Source organism: Orcinus orca, chromosome 7 (genome assembly GCF_937001465.1).
Source record: "Orcinus orca chromosome 7, mOrcOrc1.1, whole genome shotgun sequence".
Classification (NCBI taxonomy): Eukaryota; Metazoa; Chordata; class Mammalia; order Artiodactyla; family Delphinidae; genus Orcinus; species Orcinus orca.
The window spans coordinates 54563719-54580425 of record NC_064565.1 but is presented as its reverse complement, the minus strand read 5'-3'; the positions used below and the strand labels follow the sequence as shown (position 1 = coordinate 54580425).

The 16707-nt window shown below is 41.0% G+C and overlaps 1 protein-coding gene across 1 annotated transcript in view; it reads right to left on the bottom strand.

Moving 5' to 3' along the window:
• Positions 1-4482: 4482 nt before the first annotated feature.
• The window catches only part of CSRNP3 (cysteine and serine rich nuclear protein 3), a 185688-nt gene continuing 173463 nt past the window's right edge, over positions 4483-16707 (bottom strand). The window contains exon 7 of the mRNA XM_033412594.2: positions 4483-15431. Coding sequence (XP_033268485.1) covers positions 14394-15431 — 1038 coding nt within the window. The 3' untranslated portion in view covers positions 4483-14393. The remainder of the gene's footprint in view (positions 15432-16707) is intronic.

Here is a 16707-nt window from a genome sequence, read left to right as displayed (position 1 = left end):
TCATAATACAGTACAAAGAAATCTTGACTCTCTGGATATCCTGCAGAATACCACCCCATTTATGATACTATGCTAATCAGGCCAGATGAGTAATAAATGGTCATCATGAATGCTGAAGGCCTTGGTAAAACACAGGAGCTCTAAAGGGCAGGAGATAAACACTCTGAAGATTCAGAAGCCTGCCACATCAGTATAATCGTTGGGGACCCTGTGGTCTGGGGCATTCCAGGACATCTCCTTCACAGTAGAGATAAATGATTGCACTTCCCACCATGAAGAGGGATAAGTACTGGTGTAGGCAGAAGAACTCGGCCAGCTGACAGCAGCCAGCCTCAGCCATTGGCTACTCCAGTGCTGCCGTGATAGGCACACGAATTGGGTGGCAGTGGGAGATAGGAAGGCTAGGCCCATGAGCATGGCCTCCAACTTACCAAGGTTGATGAAGCTACAACTACTGCCGAATCTATAGAAGGCCAGCAACAGAGCCTCATGCTGGGCCCTCGATATGGCACTGTTCTTCCGAAATCTAACCAGACACTTGCTGGCAAATTGATTACATTGGACTTTCTTACATCCTGGATGGAGAGAGGTTGCTTTTTGCTATTGTTGTTGTTTGTTTGCTTTTAATTAAAAAAATATATATTCTAAGTCTGATTTTGCCTTTCTTAGCTGCAGGGCTTACAGTATATATGATCTGCCCATATGGGGTCCCATTTAACATCGTATCAGAGCCGTGAACTCACTTATAGGAAAGGAGGTATGGAGTGGGCCCATGACCACAAGATCCACTGGTCATATCATGGACTCAGTAGCCGCCAGCCTGACAGAGTGTTGACTGACCTGCTAAAGTTTGGAGGTGATACTCTATAGCAGGGGTCCCCAACCCCCGGGTCGCAGGCCACTTCCGGCCTGTGGCCTGTTAGGAACAGGGCTGCCCAGCAGGAGGTGAGTGCTGGGCGAGCGAGTGAAGCTTCATCTGCTGCTCCCCATGGCTCGCGTTACTGACAGAACACCCCTTGGACCCCACCTCACCCCCCCTGTCAGTGGAAAAACTGTCTTTCACGAAACAGGTCCCTGGTGCCAAAAAGGTTGGTGACCGCTGCTCTATAGGATGGGGTACCGTGCTTCAGGATGCAGTATACACATTGGATCAAAAACCTTTATATACTATTACATCCCCAGGAGAAAGAACACACGGGTCTAGGAACCCAAGTGTTCCTTCCATGGGGTGAAGGAAGTGGCCCCACTTAACATGACCCACTGGGGAAAACTGTGCATCCTATTCCACAACTCTATAGGCTCTTCTGGGTTAAAGGCCCTAGTTCCCAAAGGAGGCACACTTTGTTTTGTTTGTTTGTTTTTTGTGGTACGCGGGCCTCTCACTGTTGTGGCCTCTCCCGTTGCGGAGCAACAGGCTCCGGACGCACAGGCTCAGCGGCCATGGCTCACGGGCGCAGCCGCTCCGCGGCATGTGGGATCTTCCCGGACCGGGGCACGAACCCGTGTCCCCTGCACCGGCAGGCGGACTCTCAACCACTGCGCCACCAGGGAAGCCCTAAGAGTCGTCATCTTGATCATCAGGAAGAGATGGGTCTACTATTACACGATGGGGGCCAGGAAGGAGTATCAGTGCACTAAGATGCCTCTTGGGTCTGAGTCATACCACCAAGTAAGCCACTGAGATTAGCAGAAGTGGTTGCTGAAGATGAGGAGAATGTAGAAATTATAGTGAACTGGGGAGATGATGAATATCAGTGGTGGTACTAAGGCCAATTGCAGTGGCAAGAGCTGTAGTTTATTCTACTAACGAAGCTCTTCTAAGTATTCCTGAATCCTGGAGGGCCTGCTCCTTGAAATTCAAATGAAGAAGTGGGTCTGAATTATGGACTGTGGAAGACACAGAGCCGTGCCACCTTCAAGGATTCCCCTTCAAGGAAGGACTTTCCCAGCTTCTGAGAGTGTTCCTAGCAAACAGCCTCCAGTCTTTGGCTCTTTTTGGACATTTCTTCTATTACAGAGTACCAACTCGCCCCAGAGCACTCCCATCCCAGGGGACCACATCCAATAACTGACTGTGGGATGACTATAAAAGCCCAGCCATTTTCAGCCCCCAGGCTTGGAGGAGCCCTTTATGCTTCAGAGCACCCAGGTGGGAATGGCTGGTCGGGGCTTTGTTGCATCTGTTTTGTAGCTTGAGTTCTCCCTCTTCCTCACCTGCGTCCTCCTCCAGCTTCCATGAGTATTGGTCCCTGACGAAAATCCTGCTTGCTAAACTCCGTCTCAGCACCGCTGCCTGAGAGCACAACCTGCAACCCCAGCCTTTGAAAGGTTCAGTCCTCTCCTCTGTACATTTCTCATTCTCTCTCTCTGGTTTCCTCTTAAAACACCCATTCATTCCCAATCTCACATCTTCATCTAAGCTCTAGATTCATATTTCCTTCTGTCCATTTGGTATTTTCACTGAGTATTCCAGCCACAATTCAATGTCCAAAATGAACACACCTCTTCCTCCTTGTAACATCGTCATTTCTGTTAACGATATAGCCATTCTCTTAAGTCCTTCCCTGTACTCCACCTGTCGTATTTTAAGCTCATCATCTTTTTGCTGCTCTTAATCTCTCACACCTAAGTAGGCTTTCAAATAAGCAACATTTTCTTTGTCATCATCATCAGGACCCCTATCTTTGTTCGTCTGGAGGGGATCTGCCTGTCTTGCTCAGCTCTGCCCCCTTGTAATCTAGCAAAGTGTCCTAAACAGAGTAGGTCCTTGACAATGATTTTCTGAGTGAGTAATGACTGCAATACCTACAAGGATGATTTTTACTCTGGTGTTCCCATCTTCCCAAACTGTCTGTGTCCTGCAACCACAGTGATTCCACTCTGCTAAACATCACTCTTCTTTGGTTGAACTTCCTCTTCTAATCCCTTCAAGATTTCCCTGTTTCCCTAAGGATACAAGTCAGACTCTCTAGACTGGTCTTCAAAGCTTTGCAATATCTGAATCGATTCTCCTCACCTGATGCTCGTTTGTTCCTGAATGTAAATCATCTGCTCTTAGCAACTTCCTTCTACCCTACACAGAAGTGGGTGATTTGGTCCTGACTCAGCCCTTCCTCAAGCTGTTCCACAACGTGGAACCTAGAATGTCCCCTACCAGCCGAATTTCTTCCTCCTCCTGAATCTGACACCCTCTCCACACTTTCAGCCACCCATCCTTCCCTCATCTGAACTCCTACAAATGCACCACTCAGTTTTGTACTGCACATCCGTCAGTAAACATACTTTAAGCATCTACTATGGTCTGGGCGCTAAGCTGGATGCCAAGGACATGGCGAGTAAGAAGACACATTTTCTGTTCTCAGGGAGTTCTGTAGAGGGACTAGGTACCTAAATAAGTGCAGTGAGACCTGAAGGGAGGGGTGCTAATAAACGTCTGCATTAGGCATAAAAGAGCAGGTAATCAATCTTCAGGAAAATCAGAAGGGCAACATAAAGGAAGGGGCATTTGTGTTTTCTCTTGAAAAATAAGAAGTCATTATAATTGTGTTGTCAGGATGGGGTGTGGAGTGTATACTCTGGGCAAAAAGGGAGGCAGGAAAAAAATAGGGTCGTAGGCAAAGTCTAAGTGGTCTGTCTGTGGGCAAGGGAAGCAAAGAGAGAGCCTGATGAGCAAAATGGCTGGGGAGGTTTGCTGTACCCAGATCTTAGGTGATCTCGTGGGGGCATTCCAAAGAGTTTGGGTGTTATCTTGTTGGCAATGAGGAAGGAAGCGTACAGAAGAGTTGTTAAGTGAGCAACACGATCCAATTTGCCTTTGGGGATGATCACACAATCACATATTATTATTTAACTTTCAAAAATGTAGACCAGTGTCCAGATGTAAGAAAAACAAGTTGTTTGAAGACAGTGACCTGCACATAGTAGGAGATTAGGAAGGATCCATTTTCTTTTCTCTTCATTCTACTGCCAATAAAAAGGAGTTTGGTTACCTTAAGTCGGCATTATCAAATAGGTAGGCATATATATGTACTTATGTGTACATATATATTCTAAACCCCAAATCACACAGATTCTGCTTTAAGCAAAGCAAAACACAAATACTACTGAACAGGTGAATTGCAGGATACTACTTGCAAAGGATTGGATTTGTCTTGGTAAAAATATCCTCCCCAGTTTCCTTGGGATAAGATGCTCCTCTCTGGCCCTCATCTTTGTTTACATGTCATTACGTGATGACAGGGTTGAAAGGTTGAGGAGGAAACATTTTATTAAGCATGTCCACTTAGAGACCAATCATAATAAAGTTAGCACATCTTTGAGATGATAAGGTAATGAGCCATTTCACAGGAACTGGCTTCACACACAACTTTTCAGGAATGTATCTTTTGTACCAGGGGAGGGAGGTATTCTTGTGTGTGTGTGACGGCTCAGAAGGTAAAAACAAAGGATTTACACAAAATGCAACAAAAATGCAACAGTAGATACAACTTAGAAACCGGTTTTACTCTGCTGCAAACAAATGGACAAGATATTGTACAATATATAATAAAAAGTACAGCATAATACAAGTGCCACTAATAAAAGAAACTTAAGGATCAGACTTAAAAATGCTTATTTGTAATAGATATATATATATATACACACTGCAATAAAAAGCCACAATAAATACACGAATTTCCATGTCATTCATAATAAATACTGAAAATATAAATACAGAAGACTACAGCTAATATGAATAAATTATTACAACATAAGGTCCAGGTTAAGTTCTGTTGAATATTATTGTAGCTTATTTTATATACCCTTTGGCATCTTTGATGTTGTAACTTATACACAAGAGAAATCAATCTAGAAACTGCGTGACATAGAACATGACAACTTAGTGTAAAGTGAAGTTATGTATGAACTGTAGTTTGATTCTCTTCCCTTTAAACCTTTCTAAATGATTATATTGAACATAACAGTAATAAAACATCTATTGAAATACTGTTGAAATTGAGTAAAACTCATAATAGGAATCAACTAAAAGATAAAACCAATCACAATGTTGAAAATGTTACGGTGGATTGACCTCACTGGTTTTAGATTACTTTTTTTTGGCCAGCGAAATCCAAAAGACACAAAACAAAACAAAACAACCCCCCCCCCACAAATACTCTCAAAAGACTTCCCTTGTGTAAAAACCATTCCCAATGTCCGAATGGTTCAATGTAGACTGAAAGATAACACCCAAGTGCTTTGGATCATTTGATCTACCATTACATTCAGCTCACTAGATTTCACCAGAATTTGCAAATGTACCAAATTTCTATGGCAGCTGGAAAGTGGGCACACAGTTGATGTCTAAGACTATGATGGAGATAAAGATACTGCAAAAGGTGACATCTGTCTATGCAACCAATTATACATATACATTTTAAATGGGGAGAATGCATTTTTGACCAATGTCAAATGACCTTTTCCTATCAAATTGTTATACCCTGTGACACTGAGGGAAACACATTGAAATAACAAAGTGCATTTTCTGCATTAACAGGCATTAACCAGTACATATGTATTAATAGTTCTATCTTAAGAGGCTATTACACCAGAAATGCAATAAACTAAAATGAAAGCAGATCAACTTTACTAAGACACAATAAAGGCTGAGGTTCTCAGGAACGGAGTTGTAATCTACAGGTTTTTTTTTTTTTTTTTAAACTATTTCTGTACTGTAAATGTCTAGCGTTTATTTTACATCAAACACTTTTGAAACATGTTTCACAAACTACGCCTCGGACTTATTTCCAAAGAGGTGTCTAGAGTCAATTAAAACATGGGCCAAATGATTCAACATTCTTTACATAAGCATTCTATAGCTTTTTTTTTTTTTTTAAAGCAAAAAAGGTTATTTCCCCTAATGTTATTTGTGGGGAGCAACAACGCACTGATGTGGCTGTCATTTCACAAGAGCATCTGAGTTGGGGGGCATAAGCAACTGTACCTAGATTGGAAAAAATCCCATGGAGAAAGGAAACATCGATTTTGAGGGTGTTCTTCATTTTCCGGTTAGTTCTGACTCTGAGTTGGAGGCAACTCTGAACAAACAGAAGAAGCTCTCTGCAGGGGGTGCTTGGGTCAAGTGATGTAATCAGGAAAAAATCACCACCCTCCCGGATTCCTTTCGTTTTCAGGCCTTGTCAAGATGACAAATATTTAAATCATTTTGCTGATCCCTGAGAAGGCAAGCAGCCACTGTTTTAACAACATGGGGACAAAGGCTGGGATCAAATGGTAGCTGAGTAATTTTCTGGAGTCGTTTCATTCCACACCAGACTCGCCACAACCAGTCACTTCCCCAGAAAAAGTGGAAAAATTTGAGATTCTCATTTGTCATTTTTAGGGTATAGAAAGATGAATAAGAAGGTACTTATTTAGAAGCAAGAAGGTGGAAAATGCTCACTTTTTGTAATTGTAACTTCTCAGAAAATTGAACAGTTAAAAAGTTGAGTCACTCGATCCTAGTGTTGATGTCTGTCACCGGGGATCTGAAACAGTCACTTTCCCTGACATCATAGCAATGGTAAAACAGAAGAGAAAATAAAAACGAACAAACAAAAACTACAGCCATATTTGTTGAGAGCAGGTCACGTTACTGAACACTGTCCCAATACCCACATCTTTATTTTTAAAACTCTGATTTCTTAGGAGACTTATGGAATCATCAAATGTAACAAACATCAAAGGTAGGGGAAACCTAACTTTCCAATTCTCCCAGTACAATGGCTCAAATCACCACAACTGTTGCCAGGTGCCTAACTCACAAAGATTGGCCAAGATATTTTCGTACTGTGAGAAAAACCTAGGAGGACTGGATTGTGTTGCCAAGGAAACTGCCTTCCCTAGAGATGTTAAGAATAGATGGGTGTCTATCCTGTAGAGCATGCCTGAGTGACTGTCCTCCCTGGAGGTAGATGGATGAGCCAGATGACCTCTGGAGATCTCTTCTAGTCTCAGGGCTATAAAATTTGAAGAATACAGAAGAATCTCAAACTTTCCATTATTCACACACAGTTGGCCATTGTGAGTATCTTTGAAAAGATGAAACTATTCTGAGATACCCGTTTGGCATGACTAGTGCCTAATGAATCAAGATTCAGACAGTAACCTTTGGCGGTGGACCCTATTTGATTATGGTACAAAGGAAATGACTTTGCCAACTACTAAAATTTAAAATCAATTATATTCAGATATAATTTGGCTATCATTAAACCATCCAAGGATCAACACTAGATTAAAAACAAAACCAACAAATCTCAGGCAATTTATTTTCTAGGTTTAAGTATTTAGATTTTTCCTCTTCAGGAGAATTCAGATTTGGATTTTATTTTATTTCTTCCTTCTCTTTCATATTTAAGTATCATTTCAAAATGGTATATAGATCTTTGAATTTTTTTAAAAGATGGGCACTTTATATATGGCTAAGGAGGAAAGCTTGGTGGCCAACATAAAAAGGAAGAGCAAAACAAAATTGGATAAATTATGCTACAAAGTTAGAAATTTCAACCTTATTTTTTTTTAATAAATTTATTTTATTTGTTTACTTTTGGCTGTGTTGGGTCTTCGTTGCTGCATGCGGGCTTTCTCTAGTTGCAGCCAGTGGGGGCCACTCTTCACTGTGGTGTGCGGGCTTCTCACTGTGATGGCTTCTCTTGTTGCGGAGCACAGGCTCTAGGCATGCGGGCTTCAGTAGTTGTGGCACGTGGGCTCAGTAGTTGTGGCTTGAGGGCTCTAGAGTGCAGGCTCAGTAGTTGTGGTGCACGGGCTTTGTTGCTCCACGTCATGTGGGATCTTCCCAGACCAGGGCTTGAACCCGTGTCCCTGGCATTGGCAGGCGGATTCTTAACCACTGCGTCACCAGGGAAGCCCCTCAACCGTATTTTTTATAGGTTCCCTATTTAGAGACAACAGCAAAATCATATTAGGAGGCCACATCCCTGACAAGGTCGTTTCAGGTCTTACCCAGTGTGGCAGGAGGGCTTGATGAAGATCTCTGCTGATAGAAGCTCCCAGACAATTTTTAAAGAGATATTTTCTATATCAATTTCCTTCCTAATACTCATCAATAAATAACTTTTAAGATACTGCTAAGCCAGATAAAAATATTGGGAGAAAGCCACAAGAGAAAGGAGAGGAATACCTAGCAAAGCAGTATTCCAAAATTGCAACTAAAACCATTCAAACAAGGTCACATAAATTAACTTAGACAAAGGCAAGGCTAATTTCTACCATAAATTTGTCTTTTCCTAAATGCTTCTAATCAATATACATTATCTTAAAAATATTTAAGTGGCCTCACACATGTCACTAAAATGAGAGTCATTGAACTGACTTGACTATCACCATGGTAACAAGAAATGCAAAGAAAGGAATGCCACCATTGGCATGTTGAATACAAATATTGTCCAAAATACATTCTATCATACTCTTTTGAAACTTCACTTCTGCCAGAAACTTTTATGAGATGAAATAAAATGACACACCAGAGTTGGCTTTTCTTGAATTATAAGCAAGTGTCGAGTATCAAGTGAAAACAACTACCTTGTATAGTGGTATATTTATCACAAGTGAGAGAAAGTAGTCAACAACCTGACTTAAATCTTTGAGATTCATTTTCCATGAATGTAACAAGTACCTGTATTTACTAAAATCCCAGGCTATAAGTTAGATTACAAAAATTGCATATAATAGATGAACTGGTTTAGGCTTTGAATCTGGTTGTATAGACCTTCCTGCTTCCCATCATTCTGTCTGAATCACCACTGTCAGGATACAGAAATCAAGGCATTATTACACTTACTATCCAGACAGCACAAAGTTAGACTAACACCAGGACTGCTCACCAGGTAAAACCCAGTTCATATCAAACTTTTGAATTTGAATTTCTGGTAAGAAAGAAAAAAACCAAAACACTTGCATTGGTTAGAAAGGGGGAGGGGAGCCTCATGCTCCCCTTTCTATGAGAGGAGTTGAAATAAAACTTAGAAGTGACTGTTTTAAACAGTCACATTGAATATACAGATTTGGCAGGTAAAATATTAAAGAGCTCTTTTATTTCCGTATTCATTACTTTTGACAAGAGTCTATCAGTCTTTTTAATATAAAATGTGTTTAAATCTTTAAAACAGTTTCTTTAGCATGCTGTAGCTCTGTGTTTTTATTTTTTTTAAGCATCAGATGATTTTTAGATCGGAAGGTGAAATTGATGGGGATAGTAGGTCACAGATGGGAACACCAACTGGGCTGTGAGTGTCCACATTGTAATTGACCCTTCTAGGTTTTGGGCTGCCATTTATGAATCTAGTTTTTCCAGTATAATAAAATTCTAGTTTGTCAGCTCTGTTGAAACTTTATGGTTCCTAGGAGACACCACCACTTACTAAGCTTATATTCTATCCTCAACCCCCCGACATGTCTATAATTCTAGTGAGTTTTCAAATTGCTGATATTCAGTTAAATTGTCAATTACATTCTTTAATGCTACAGAAAACATCTGATGAGCTGCGCTGTCTGTGCAAAGCTGTGGCATTTGGCTTAGGCATTTAAGTCACTCAAGTTAGCAGATCTCAGAAAGAATAATGTAATCAGTAGTTGCAAATTTGTGTTAGAACTAAGAGTGATCAAGGCTTTAAGCTTTTGGTGTTGGTTGTGGTAAGAATACATAGATTTGTTCCAGTTTTGAATTACAGTTAAGTCTTGCCTAAGAAAGCATGAAGGTACTTCCCATTTAAGGTTGGTATTTCATACACTGACTACAATAATATACTCTAAACTGTCTTGGAGACAAGGAGCAGATGCCATTTTAAAGAGAAAGATTAAGTCTGTATTTGGAGAAATGGAAGGCTCATGGCACCTTTTAAAAAGGCTTTCTCAACTTCTGAGGATGTTAATTTTCTACCTACTAATTCAATGGTTTGTATCCCTGGCTAAAAGTGAGGGCGCTGAACGACCAATGTGTTTTCTACAAGCTGCAAGGCAATGCCTTTGGAACTAGGAACTCAGGCTTAGCTATTTTGATAGGCTGTTTATAAACAGAAGGAAGAGTGATGGTGTTCTACATTGTTGTTTCAAAGGTTTCCTGAAATGTTTCCTGGGTTATGTGTGAGTCAACCTGCCTTTGAAACTGTCGGGTAGGAGTTTGTTGGTATAAATTTAGCATCACTTACATAGGTCTAACAGGGAAGAAGCAATTATCTGACAATCTCTTTTTCATTGGATTACAGTTCTTCTAGCTGAGTCCAGATTTAATTCATAAATTTCAGATGGGGAGAGAGGGGAGAAGGAGGGTCCATTGAGTTCCATTAATTTAGGCAAAAGAAGTTCTCTCTTTAGTCGCAGTTTGAATGTAATTAGACAAGAATTGATGTCATTATTTCTAATATCACTTTATAAAATCACAGATTAAAACGATTAGAATGGGGCTTGATTATTTCATTCCATTTTTCATCATTATCATAATCCCTTAGAATTTGTAGTGTTTTCCCCCTCTTTTTTAACCACCTGGGACAGTTCCTCTAACATAGTAGGTGTTCAATAAATATTTGTTAAAAGAAAGAAGTGATACTTAGTACATTCTAAATATCAAGAACAAAGGATTTTAACTTGTACAACAATCTCAGAAGTTTAAATAAAGAATCAGTGATATATGTTTATAGAAAATAAATCATATATTTTCCTGTTTAATGATAACCAAACCAGAATGTTGCCTAGAAGTCATCTGTTGGAGTATAAAAATTTAAAGAGCACAATCACTTATAATCCTCTTTTTTCTTGATTAATTTGCGGCCAGTGTTTCTGTAATTCAGCTTTTATTGGGGGAGGTATTGCTGGGCCATATACGATTGTGAAGATTTTAATAATAAAATTTAATTAGTAAGTATTAATTTCACATTTTATATGTGATTGGCACTCTGGGAAAAATATAGTTTCATCACAAAGAAAAGACTGGCTTTCAAAAAGTAACCATATTCTTCAATTAACCAAAAGACATGAGACAAATGGATTTTACTAACGTCTTTATAATCAATGATCAAGAGATGGGAAAAACTTAATTCTCTTTCATTGACTCCTTTCTCCCAGAAGAAACCTAAAATGACAAAGGAAATGCAAGCTGCTCCAGCCACTTGACTTGCAAATCAATTTGGCCTGGATTATAAACTGGGAATTAAGCCCTAATAAAAAGTACAGGGCTGGTGCTAAAACAACAGGGACCAAAGCACGAAGCTTTGCCATTGACAGTGAATGACTAAAAAGCTGTGTGTCAAAAAAGACTATAATTTGGTTAGCTATACTACGGGGGCAATACAACAGCTGCAGGTCAGGTTACTGTGTCTTGGTATAAAGATCTGAAGAATCCACTGGCTGCATCCAGCTTGATCCCCATTTAAAAACCTTAGAAAAACTGTAGCGCTTTCCTGGCATGTGGGCAGTTTTTGTTGAATAGAAGGTCTATTAATGGAAAAAAAAAAGTCCATTGGCACACAGTGCTCTCTCAGCTTTTCTGGGAAAGGAAGTGATAATGAAATGATTCCCTCATTAGTATTACTTGCAACTTTGAACCAATATTTTTAAACTATAGCTTTAAAAATTATCTTTATTTTTAAACCACATTTTTAGATCATAAAACCCAACCAGATGCTAGGGTGGGAAAAATTCAGTACTCATTACTGGCCATTGCCTAAAATCTGTCACTCGCCAATGTGTGGTATACACCTACTATGTATGTGTGTGTGTGTGTACGTGTGTGTGTGTGTGTGTGTGTGCATGCATGTGCAACGTCCCGGGGTGATTTAATAGGTAATCTGTGTGTGTAGTTTGTGGGAGACGTTTAGGGGTTAGGTTATGCATATGAACATTTGGAATAGAAGCTGTTGTGGCTGGAAGGTTAATCCTTCTGTGTAGCAGTGACTTTCCACCCCAGTTGGACAGATAGGGGCAAAAGCTCTGTTTTTGTTTGTTTGTTTGCCTGTTTCTAGGTTAAACATCTTTTTGGAAATGAAGCTACAAAACAGAGACCCAGCCAAACATAAACAAGTAGGTGTCAACCTTCTTGTGAAAATAAAGTTGAACTAAATTAAATATCTATCATTTCAGAATCTGGACTGGCATTCTACCCTTCAACTCTGCCCAGCCAGAGTCACCTCTGCCCCACTCTGCCACACTGTGTTCCAAGAATAAGCTGAATACTTCACACGTAGCTGCTTCCAAGGCTTGTAATGGCCCAGCCAATATGGCACACGTGATTCTTTCACGTGCTCAAATGAAGGAACAATAGCCTCCTGTCATTTTCTCTTTGGGCCTGTGCTCTTTAGATTATATAATAGGGGGAAAATTTGGAGATCAAGCACTAAAAACTGTAACTTTGTAGACAACATGGGATATACTATCAAGATTTGAGCAAAACCCCAATCTGATTAGCCCAAAGGGCTTGTCATTCAAAAGGAACATCCCTGCCCTCATTACTGCTACCTCCATAAGGACCAACCCAAAGCTGCTGTACTGTTAATACTAATGGTTCTAGTTTGGCCCAGTGGTGGGGTAGAGTAGGGGCAGGAACCAACTGCACAGTGGAAGAGCTGCCAAGTAAACATGTTTTCCCCAAATCAAGTCTTAGTAGAAACTTTTCCATTGGAGGACTTTCTCTAGATCAAACATTTTTTAAGTTCAGTGAAATAAAATAGTATTTTTTAAGGACTTGAGATCTACAATATATTTATATCCATATTTCCAAACATCCAAGTCTAAAAGACATAAAAAATAAGTAGCAATGCAGTCACTGAATAGCAAGGCATGTCCACATTTCAAAGAGGCATAAAATGTGAAATGATATAATAGAAGGTCAAAAATATGAAACAGATTTAGCATAGTCATATTGCATTGGAAAAAAAAAAAAGTAGAACACACTATTTAGTTACCTAAATTAATTTACAGGAAAACGGGATCTTAGAAGTCCTCCGACGAACCAAGCGCAGATAATCTAAAGGTGGGGAGTGCATGTTTTATTTCTATCTGTCCCCTTTAATAAGAGAACATGAGGTAATTAGAAAGTATTCAATGCATTCTGGACTGTTCTGCTAATTGTCCCAGGCAAGAGAAATCAAAATGCTTCAGAAAAGTAAGGCCTAGTTGAGTATTTGGGTAGAGGCCCCCCCTTCAATCAGCTAGTCACTAAATGGAAATTTCATTATACGCTCATTGTGTAGAGATGGATTGATCACGCTGTAGAAAAAGGCTGGTTGCTGAGGTTCTGTCTCTTCCGTGTTTTCTCGGCCTCCTCTGCTTTTACCGAGTTAGGTCTTGAGAGTGGTGAAGGAAAACAGGTCATTTTTCCTTCATAAAGTATCACTGGGTGATTCCTCTATTTAATTATATGAACCTTATAATAGTTACAGATTAAAAAATGTTTTTTTTTAAATTTTTCATCTCAAAGAGTTCTTAGTCCCCACCCCTCACAAGGTACCATGAAGGGGCACTAAAGTGCATTTTGATGCAGGGGAGTAGAGTTTGAAGGTGCTGTCCAAGCTAAGAACCAAGATGATGCTGTTTAAAAAAGAAAGGCAATTCCTTCTACCTCCATCTCTGGAGTCAACTGAGGGAGGGCAAAGAACTAGACCCTCACCAGAGGATTGTCCTAACTGTTAACTTTAGAGAAAACTGTGTAAGGACCTGCACATATAGACTCATTTATTTGTCCAAAATAGCAAAAATAGGCCTATTTCACCCTTAAGAAAGTATTTGCAAATTTGATCAGACACGATCATAAAAATGTGAATGGATTCCAGAGGCAATCCATGTGGGCATGCTCGGTGGTACTAACTATGTGTCTTCAGCTTAAAAGAACATGCTGCTGTTCGTTTTCATCAAAACATGACTTCTAACTACCATAAATAAAATACGCATGGAACAATTAAATCTTTTTCTTACAATAATTACTTTTACATTAAAAAGTCACCATCATCTTCAGATATATCGAAAATTAGGACTCTAAATCTTATTATTTCCCAGTCTTAGTTAACAATCTTGCACAGGCCCGATAATCCAAAACTTGGAGCTCTGATCTACACAGCTTGGCAGGTTTCACACAGTTTCACAGGTAGGCAACTGTGAGATATGCTTTTTTAAAATTAGCATTTTCTATCAAAACAGTCTGAAATCGTTTAAAACCCTCATAGAGACTGCATTTGTGCAACGGCACAGTCACGTAGCTAGAAGGGAGAAAACAAAATACAGTCTGGAAGATTCACCACGGTCCAAGTTTTCTTGGTCCTCAGCTGAAACCACGATGAGCCCAGGAAATCCAATTAAATACAGTGCTTTACACAGGAGAAGAGTTGGTCCAAGAATAACTTAAGCTACTAAACAGGGACAGTCTCCACCACGGGCGATTTGATGCACTCTTCGTGCAATCTGCTCTTTTCTGCGAGGCTCAAAGAATCTTCAGCAGGATGCTCTGAAATGTGACTGTCCCCATTCAATGCAGAGCCAAACCCTTCCTGGGAGGGGCCTTTCAAGTATGAGTGAAATTCCACTTGAGGATGATTGGACCTGTGTTCGGGATATAAGCTATTGCAGGGCACACCGCTGTCGTTTTCCGAAGAGGAGCAGCAAACGATGACAGAGGGGTTGGCAGCTGGGTAGTGGGAGGCGCCGTACGCCTCTTCCGCTTGTCGGGCATAGTCCACGAATTGCTCCGGGGTCATGGTGTAAGGCACCAGCGAGAGGGCACCGCTTTTCACAGTCTCTCTTTCCGAGTAGTTCTCGGGGATCTGGTTGGGATTTCCTGGAATGTGGCTGTCTATTTGGTAGTAGAGGGTAGAAGAGTTGGCATAAAAGGGAGCGCTTTTCGCGTGGCTTTCGTGGACGGCCGTGCCATCGGAGTAACAAAGGACGGAAGGAAGAGGGACCCCTTCGGCATGGGGACCCAAAGCTTCCACGAAACTGTCCCCTTTCTCGTCGTCGTCCTCCTCTTCCTCCTCGTCGTCCTCGTCTTCCTCCTCGTCTGACTCGCTGGGGGCCAAGCTTTGGGTGCTGGAGTCCGTGACTCCGCTGCAGAAGCTGCTACCGTCCTCCTCTTCCTCTCCTTGGCAATCTAATTCCTCCGCCGACTGCAGGTGCAGCACTGCAGCCTGGGGTTCCGTTTCAATCTCAAAATTGTCTGCGATGGAATATCCGACGGAGTGAGCCACAGGGCCCATGGAACTACTGTGGGCACTTATCTCCCCGTGGCAGCCGTTCAGCGTGGGGATTTGCTGCTCTCGGTTTCTCTCCAGTTCAAGTTTCATTATTGTGTGCAAAAAGTGAGTCCGGACACGGATAGGATTAAATTCAATTCTACCTGCTGTGTTACTACATCCTTCTTTAGTGCAGCCACATGGGAAAGACATTCGATCCACCTTGGAGGGAAGAACACGGATTAGCCCCCTGGAACTCTTACAAATCAAATAAAAATCCAGTACCTCAGGGCAAAGCCTTTGAAATCTGGGATGACTTAAACCCACTTACGCCAGAACAAACGACAGTCAAACTGCAGACAGAAACAAAAAGGGAAGTGAAGGCTTAGAACATGAGTTAACCTAATTTTAAACCCATACTCAAAATAAAAATGAGTTACGGTGTGTAGTTTTGTTCATTTATCCCTCCTGTGCTTTCTTTACTTCTGTCGCCATTCTCCGTTTCCCTCTTCTCTCCATCCCATTAATTTTGCTCCCATTTTTTTCAATGCTTCTGTCCTTTCCCCAAGCTCCCTTTTTTTCTGCTGCATGCCAGCTCACAGGCTCAGTTTGAAACAAACTTACTGCCCTCATCCCCACCTGCTATTTTTAGTCTAAATGACATGACATTCCTCATTCTAGCCAGGAGTTTTTTTTTGCTTATTATAAAATGAACTTCTCTGCCCAAGGTGTCCAGATTGACACCACCTTAGTATCAAGCAGTGTGATAACTCACTCTCATTGGTGTACCTTCTCATTCTTTTGGATCCTTGGTAGGTGACGCACGTATGCAACTGCAGGCTGCGATGCGTACGCACATTCATGACGGTGACTGGTGGATTTCTGTTTAGTTGCTGGCTCCCCGGCCTTCCCTACCCCTCCCTTAGACTACAAGCTTCTGGAGAGAAGGAGATGTTCATTTAATCAATATCCCATGATTATTCGAGTGGTTGGACTCTGTAGATAGAGTGATTAGGTTCAGCAAGTGTTGTTGGACTGAGCTCTTTACTCAGGTGATGAGTGGAATTCTGGGCAATCTAAGGGACTCCGAAGATATTTGCTGGCTTAGATTCCACCTTTATGCAGACCAGAGCACAGGCAACCAGAAAGAACTTGCCCTTCTTTCCACCTTATCCAAGCATGGGGTATTTCCCATGCAAGAGAGGAGAAAGTGGGTTCTAGCACAGTCATCCCGGTCCCCACAAAAAGTAGTAGCAGATGTCGAGCCAGAATCTATAGCTACTTTCTTACCTGTGATTCCACTTTCTGTGAATCTACCTCAAGCAACTGTTCAGCTGATAAGAACTGTCCTCTCCTTTTGTCTGCCTGAGAGGCTCTTATTGAAAAAGTTCAGTTTCTGCATACAATAAAAACCCCTAACTAACCATGGCGCACCAATGATATAGATGGATAGGAACCTGAGAGGCATCTAGTTCAGGGGTTGGTAAGCTCTTTTTTT